At 35.1% G+C, this 8,669-nt stretch overlaps 1 protein-coding gene across 1 annotated transcript; it reads right to left on the bottom strand.

Annotated features, from left to right (window-relative positions):
- Positions 1-1,884: 1,884 nt before the first annotated feature.
- On the bottom strand, positions 1,885-4,422 carry LOC129873443 (pentatricopeptide repeat-containing protein At5g27110). Its single transcript, XM_055948542.1, has one exon. The coding sequence runs from the start codon at positions 4,353-4,355 to the stop codon at positions 2,211-2,213; it is 2,145 nt and encodes a 714-aa protein (XP_055804517.1). The 5' UTR covers positions 4,356-4,422; the 3' UTR covers positions 1,885-2,210.
- Positions 4,423-8,669: the final 4,247 nt, after the last annotated feature.

Here is an 8,669-nt window from a genome sequence, read left to right as displayed (position 1 = left end):
CCTTCATATTGTGGCTACAACCCTAGAAAAAGGGATTTTAGCCACTCATAATTTGGAACAAAATCAAAGAAACAATTAATGGCATAAAAACTTAATTTTAAATGAAAGAGAAGAAGAAATATAACCCTAGAGAAGTTCTCCCTTCGTCTTCCTTCGCCAAAACCTCAAAATAAAAACTGAATGCTTGAATAAAAAAATATAAGTGTGCTATTTATAGCCTCGAAAACTGTGAAGTTCCAATAACTGCACTGAAGTTCGCGACGCGGACATGTTTCTCGACTATATAATTTTGCATTTTTCGTATCTAGCAAATATCCTTCTATCATCAGCCAGATCCGCGACGCGGACCTGGTTCGTACTCCTCTATTTCACCACATTCTATCTAGGTCCAAAAATTAATTTCCTGAAGCTAAGTGTGCAATGCGGAGGCACTCCCTCACAGTGTATTTTCTTCACTTTTGTTCCCAACTTCATCTTCAAGCTCTACTTTTATTTCGAGAATCTTTTAAAGGTCTATTTTTCTTCATTAAGCCCTGAAAGTGTCTAATCATATTGGTTAGCTATAATCACATACAAATAATCTAAAAATGAGCTAAACTATAGAAATTCATTCTCAAACTCTATTATGAACATGAGTTATTTTGGCCATTGGGCGCATAAATGCACCCAAGATCAAATGGGTTTCTGGCAAGCGACTCCAGGTACGTCCCTTGATTCATTTATCGATTTCCTTTACTCGCCTTTCCTTGAATCACTTTGTTTCTTACTACGAATTCCTTGTTATTGTTTTAGTTACTAGTGATATATGCTTCTTTCTTACCTATTGTTTATGCTTATATTATCTTTGGAGTTCAGTCGGCATATGCCTATTGAGTACCATTTATTTGGTACTCTTACTATATTTTTGCATCCTATAGATCTTAGTACGAGTTCTCACCCTTGATTGTGCCTCATGCGGAGAGGCTTTTGAATTCGAAGATTTGGGGTGAACTCCTGCCGTTCAAAGTAGCCATTCTCCTCCGTTTCGGCTGGAGCTAGTCTTCATTTTATTTCGGAGACAGTTGTGTATTATATTGTTATTGTACTCCTATTTTTAAATAGTTGCTCAAATACCGACTGATACCAGATATTGAGGTGTATTTTATGTATTTAGTTGATTCTCTCCCTTTCTCGTGCATTTAATTATTGTTATTATCTTCCGCCTTTTTCGCTTCTGTGTGATAGCCCGTTGTCTCTGACTCCGGGCACTAAGTTCGACTTACCTACTGATGGAATGTACTAGATGTCATCATGACCTGAGATTTTGGATCGTGACAGCTACATGCCTAATTGCTTCAATGATCTATTTAAATATTCCATAGCCAAGGCAAATAAGTAAGGAGACAGGATCTCTTTGTCTTACCTTTCTTTGCTTGGAATCTGGTAGTAAGGATCAATTTTATTTTATAACAATCTAATGTCCATATACGCTTGTGGATCTCCTCGCACAGTTCTTAGGTGCCAACTGTGAATGAGATGTCAAGACACTTGAGCATTGCTTTACCCCTGCCACCTTCATGGCAGTATAGTCATCAAGAGCCTCCAAATTGAAGCGCTGACGCATTATCTAGCTGTTAATAGCATCATTCAAAACTTACCTCTTAGGGATGAACCTTGAGAACACGACATTCTACCTGAGATAAAGAATGTCAAACATATAGCACATAATGCTGTCAACTTACTAAGACGACTAGTTTTCACTTCTTAGCAAAATTCAACATTTCTGTTGAAGATATATAAAATACGACCCTAGCCCAGGCACTTTTCTTATCCTTTCCGATTATCAAAATTTCTCAAGACATGCAGACTCTTCATGAGCTAAATCAAATTGTGTTAATTCCGTCTTTTTTGCCACAAGGCTAACATACGAAGTAGGAAAGGTAGACAAAACTTGTCCAACTCGTGTGAAAGTGATGTCTCTCACGAGTCCAGCCAATGCAATTATAGGATGGTAACAATATTAACACTTAGTATTCTTACTGTTACATATAAACAAAGCTATAAAAAAAAGTCTTACCACAAATATTTCACAACTGTCAATTTGAATGTGAAGGATCTTGCTCTTATCCACTAAGAGGTGAAGGTCCAAAAGAGACCAAACAACGCCTCCCTGATCAGCTGTCAGTGAGAGGCAGTATTATGATTGTCTTTATGGAAAAACAAAGTTTTGTCTATGAGCAAGGAGATTCATTTGGACAAGTACTTGGCCTTGAGTAGTATTCATCTCCCTTGCTATCAATGCTTAAGCATTCATAGGTTTCCATGTCACTATTTATTAAAGATAGACATTGATAAACATTGTCTACTAGCGGGAATGATTTATCATCTGCCAGGAATGTTTGAATCCTCTTGTCTACTTCAATCCAACTACATCCAGGTTTCTTTCTCAACCCCAGCTCTTTCATCTTCAGTCTCATCTTGCGTACCTCATTCCATTTGTTCTGTGAAGCATATAATTTTGCCAAAACAATGTAAGTGGATGGATCATCTTCATCCTTTTGAGTAAGCGTCTTTGCAATTTCTTCTCCAATCTCTAACTCCCCATGTAAATGGCATGCAGAAACTAATGCGCTTAACAACTCAACATCTTCCCTGATGTTAGGGTTGCTCTGCAGAATTGCATAGGCTTCACTCAATCTTCCAGCACGTCCAAGAAGGTCAATTAGACATGAGTACTCCTCAGCTGACTGTTGAATGCCACAGACACTTACCATTAAATTAAAATAGTGGTAACCTTCATCCACTAATCCTGCATGAGCACATGCAGAAATTACTGCAAGGAATGCAACTCTATCGGGTTTTACATTAGAATGCAACATTTCATTAAAGAGTTTTAGCGCTTCAAAAGCTTGGCCGTGAGATCCATATGCTGCAATCATTGTAGTCCATGATACAAGATCTCTCTCAGGCAACTCATCAAAGACCTCAAAAGCTTCACTTACTGCACCACATTTAGCATACATATCAAGCAGCGATCCCATAACAATTTCATTGGATTCCAACTTATTATCAATGATACACTTGTGGATCTCCTTTCCCTGTTCTAAGGATGCCAACTGTGAACAAGATACCAAGGCACTAGTCAAAGTGATTGCATCAGGCTTTATCCGTGCCAACTTCATGTCATTATAGATGGCAAGAGCTTCCAAGTAGTAGCCCGCTGACACATATCCAGAGATCATTATGTTCCATGCTTCCACATTGTTTTTTGCGATCTTACTGAAGATGTTTTGGGCAGTCTCAACTCTGCCACATTTTAAATATAAGTCAACAAGTGAAGCATTAAGAAAGACATCAGATAGTATGTTATTTCGAATTATATATGCATGAAGAAACTTCCCATGCTGCAGTTGAGCAGAGTTAGAGCACGCCATTAATAAGCTGCTTAAAGTCACAGAAGACGGTTTCATGTTTTCTTTGTTCATCCTTTGTAAAAGCTGAATGCATGATTTGCTATCACCTCTCAAGCTGTACCCAGAAATCATGGAATTCCAAGAAACCAAACTCTTGGCAGGTATTTTCTCAAAAATCTCTTTAGCCTTCTCTAAGAGGCCACATTTTCCATACATGTCCACAAGAGCAGAACTTACAAAACCATCCAACGGAAACTTATAATTCACTAATTCCTGATGAATTGTCTCTCCTCTTTCCATATCCAATAGCCTTGCACATGATGAGATTGCAGCTGTGTAGGTAACCGAATTAGGCATATATCTCAAATCCTTCTTCATCTTCTCAAAGAATTTAAGGGCTTTGTCAAATTGGCCACTTTGATAGTAGCACGAAATGACAGTATTCCAACATGCAATGTCTCTTTCAGGCATTTCATCAAACAGCTGTATAGCAGAACCGAACAAGTCACATTTCGCATACATCCCAATGACTGAACTTGTCACAACAACATCTGATAAAAGCCCAGTTTTAATCAAATGAGCATGTATCATTTGACCATATTGAACTTTTCCTAAACCACTACAAGCCTTGAGAACACTAGGAAAGGTGTAACTATCAGCTTTAAGATAGGGGAATTGCAACAGCTTGTCAAAGAGGTGAAGAGCTTCATTGAACAGTTGGTTCTTAGTATAAAAAGCAATGAGACCATTCCACAAAGTGATATCAAGAGGGTTCTCAAGATTTTGAAAAACCAGTTTAGCGGAATGGAAATCTTGGCAAGAGATGTATAAAGTAATCAGATTCTTGGATAAGGTAATGTTGCTATGTAAGCCTAAAATAACAATCTTTTGGTGCAACAGTTTGCCTCGTTTCAGTGATGTTGAAGATGATTTCAAGAGAGACAAAATTTTGATGGAATCCATAGATGTTTGTTCATTCCAAAGAACTAAGTGTAAGTTTTGGGTGGATTTTTATTCAGGTTCAAAATATAAAAGAAGAAGCTCACGTGGAAGTACAAATGCGCCATACGTGTAGCAGCTCCTGGGTATTACTGCAAGCAACCAAAGATATTTCATTGATTAAAAAAATAAACATCAAACTAATTAAAAATATTAAAAATAAAGACACGTTGATAAAAAAAAATTTAGTTGATCGTCTTTATTATATAAGTTAATTCCTAAAGTAAGTGAAAATTAAAAGATGAAAAAGTAAGCAAGACGGGGAAGAAATATACTTATCTTAACCCGTTAAATTTAACTTATTTAATCATACCGCACTAAGTATTTCCTCCTTCTTTTACCCTGCTCCATCAATCATTCTTAAAAAAAATTGTGCTTTTTAATTTTATTTTGTACTGTTTTACTTTATTTTGCACTTTTTAAAAATATTAAATTAGTATCTATTCAATCACATATTACTATGAAAATCATCAAAATTCTCTAAAAGTGTGTAAGAATAGAGTTATTATTATTATAATGCATATTCAGAATATACATAAATGGCATAGTCAATTTTTTTAATTCATATATAGTTCAATTTAATAGGTTAATCATTATTTGTGAAAAAAGACAAATAACGAATAAATCAAATACATTTAGTTTTCGTCTCTCTAAAATAGAAATGAAAAAATAGAAAAGAAATTTCATGAATTCTATTAAACTCACATTGTTAAAAATGATATTAACGATTTTTAAGTTTCTTTATTTCAATTACATCTAATTTACCTTATTTTTTTTATAAAAAGAAATTATATTTCTATTTCAATTTCTAGTTTAATATAATTCATCATTTTATAAAAGAGTTTATTCAAGTTAGTAGATGAAAAAAGAGTTACGCTGAAAAAAAAATGAATAATAGATATAAGAAGAATTAAAAAAATGTGTCTAATAAATAAAACGAAGAAAAATTAAAAAGAAAATTTACAAAAAGAGGAAAATTAACGAAAAAGGAGAAGCATGAGACTTGAACCCATGACCTAGGAACAATTTTGAACTCTGTCACAACCCGACCTAGGGCCTAGTCGTAATAGGACGATTGAAACTCCGAATGGCTCCAACCAAGCCTGTTGTACATATCATAAGCATACAAAAGGTAAAGCAAAAGTGGAAACATCATAAGAGAGTCTAAACCATGAATAGAAATTTAAGAACGTCACATGAAAACATAAAATCAAAATATTTGTCCAACTAGATGCCTCTACTCATGAATATGGGAGGGGGCTAAGACATGTCCCTAGCTCACCCTCAATACGAAACAAGACAAAAGTCTTTGAAAACAATAACTAACTCGATAACTAGTCCTCGTTAAATGAGGACTCACCAAAACCACTACTGGATAGGAAAGCTTAACTAGCCAGGTAGATGGGTATAATATTCAACCTCAACCCCTACATTATGAGACAATGTAGATAAAAAGTATGCATTAGTACGTTGGAATGTACTAGTATGATGGCGTGAAATGCAACGTAAATAATGTAATGCAATGGTCAAGTAAAACACATGATAAGATGAGATAAGTAAAGTAATGAGAAAATCATATTGACCAAAGCATTTGAAAGCATAATTTAAAATCATAGCATACATAAGAGATCATACGTAGGTGGGATAGGAACCTTAACCGATAATAAGACTATGCGAGCTATTACATGGAATCCCAATGTTACCCCTACATCGGAGGAAAGGGGGAGACTACTTGTTAGGGTAGACTCCTACAAGCCTAAGTGGATCCATTAAGTGGTTATGTGAACCGGGTACTCACCCCTAGTTCTTAGACTCGATTACTCACCTCCAAGCCTTGATATTTCGAGTACTCACCTCGTGGAGTTTTGGGTATTCGCCTCTAATCCCTTTGTACCTTTGGTGGCACGTAGTTTTGTGATACGAGACTTTATATAAGGACCCTATATTTCGAGTCTCTACCTCAAGTCCACATTCGGTGCTAAGTCAAATCCCACGGAATACACACATAGCATAGAAATCATAATGGTGTATATTATAGTCATGATCATAGGTTTGAAAATCATAGAGTAGCTTATTTTCATAACATAAGTGAAATGTGGGTATTGTCCTTCCACATTACAAATCATACATATATAGACATGATTCATACTTGGAAATTAGGATAAAACTTGGATGCATAATCAATTTAAATGAGATTCATAATAATACTTTTGAAATCATTAAATAAAACTTCTCATAGAATATAACTTGAAAATTCATGATCATAGCTTATACTTGAAATTAGGATAAGGCATGAATGCATGATCAATTGACTTAAAAATCATGAAATTGACTTGATAACATGCAAGATCATAAAATTTATATCAACCCATACATAATTCATATAGATAATATTATTAGGAAGTATAATTCAAAATACTCATAATTTACATCATGAATTCTAGAAATCAAAATAGGAGTATTCATGGAGAAACTCTTCAATTTAATGCAATAACAATCAATTTATATCAAAATAGAGTCACGATCATAATTTGAATCAAAATTCATGCAATTGGAGTAGAGATCATAAAACCCATAAAATATCAAAATTAAATTTGATAGAAAGACCTTGAGAAATTGATTGGGCTTCATGGAAGAAAGAATCCATGAATTAATACCCACATACCTTAAGTAAGAACACCAATTAATTTGGAAGAACTTGAGAGTTTCGATGGCGAGCTCGAGTGAATTTACTTGAAGTCTTCAATTGAGCCCTTGAGAGTCTTTTGTAGAGAGAGAAATATTTGAGTAGGTGAATTATAGAAGAATGAATAGAATTAGAGGTTAAGGTTAATTTATAGAGTTGAATTAGGTCCTAAAAACGTCTAGGTTCATTAGCTAACAATTTGGGAAAATTCTAAAAACCCCTTACTAAAAATCCATCACGGCCAAAAAATCCTTGCCAGGTCTGTGACGCAGACTTGTCGCAGACCTTTCTGTTTTGTGCAATTTCTTATCTATCTTTCGATCTACGGGTCCTAAAAATCTACCAAAACTATTTTCCAGTAGGTTTTGACCCCCTGATTGATATTCGAACTCGGATTTTCCAAGAAGATTAAGGATGATGCATTACATGAGCGGTGTAATCTCAATGCGTTCTTAAGGCACTTATGAGCATTTTGAGGGATGTTACAATATCTCTCCATTGGGAACATTCGTCCTCGAATGAGATTTAAATAATATAGGATAGACATGGAAAAAGGACTAGCAACCCTACATGAATATGAGGACACTTTGAAAGATACATAGAACATGTAAGCTTCATACTTAACATAAGACATAGTCCTTGAGAAAAAGTCATTTTCATGAATCATGCATGCATATGTATGACTTATGGAACTTAAACGTAGGAGTTTAATCGATTTAATCATGAACAACTCAGTACATTTAGGCTCGAATGAAAGGAAAGAGATACGGATAACGCTTCATCATGTAAGATTTCGCTTGTCATGTAGAACTCTCTACTTGTTGATTCCTCCCAAACACTTTGACGGATACAACGTCTTTATTTCTTAACCGCTTCACTTGCCGGTCTAAAATCTCAATCGGGATCTCCTCATAAGTCAAACTCTCTTCAATACTTATATTCTCTATTGGTACAATAGAATTTGGATCACCCACAAACTTCCTCAACATTGACACATATACCTTAGGCTACTATACCCCTATAGGAAAATTTATCCCAAGAGTACTAATCCTTATTACCCGTATTCAACAAACCTCGAAACCTAATAAAGAAACTAACAATGCATCGTACATTTACCCATATGCCATCAACACTACATTCAAGCCTAGTTCTATAACAACTCTAATACACTCACTTGAAACCCTTAACAAAAAGTCATCAATAGACTACTACAATCATTCACATATCTACAACCACACATTCAAGCCTACCATTCTAACCACTTTATGACTCCCTTGAAGTCAACATCACTTAATAATTTTTGTGTCTACCCTAGCATCTCTACATCTGCATTTGCATTAACTCCTATTAACAAACACACCAATATACTCTTACCTATATATTGTACATAACAAGATCTATCTAGCTCTTCCTCCATGTCTATAACCTTAAATGGTATAAGCATGCCACATTTTATCGAAATACGGAATGGCCACTCTCTCTCTTACTCTATCATGACCCTAAATTAGAGCCTTACGACAAGAACTAAAGCTACCCTTCACTACTGAATCATGATCCTTCCATTATAGAATAGACTTTTTTGGAAATTGAAA

This window comes from Solanum dulcamara, chromosome 11 (genome assembly GCF_947179165.1).
Source record: "Solanum dulcamara chromosome 11, daSolDulc1.2, whole genome shotgun sequence".
Classification (NCBI taxonomy): domain Eukaryota; kingdom Viridiplantae; phylum Streptophyta; class Magnoliopsida; order Solanales; family Solanaceae; genus Solanum; species Solanum dulcamara.
Note: the sequence above shows the minus strand (reverse complement) of the source record. Positions and strands in the feature narration are given on the sequence as shown.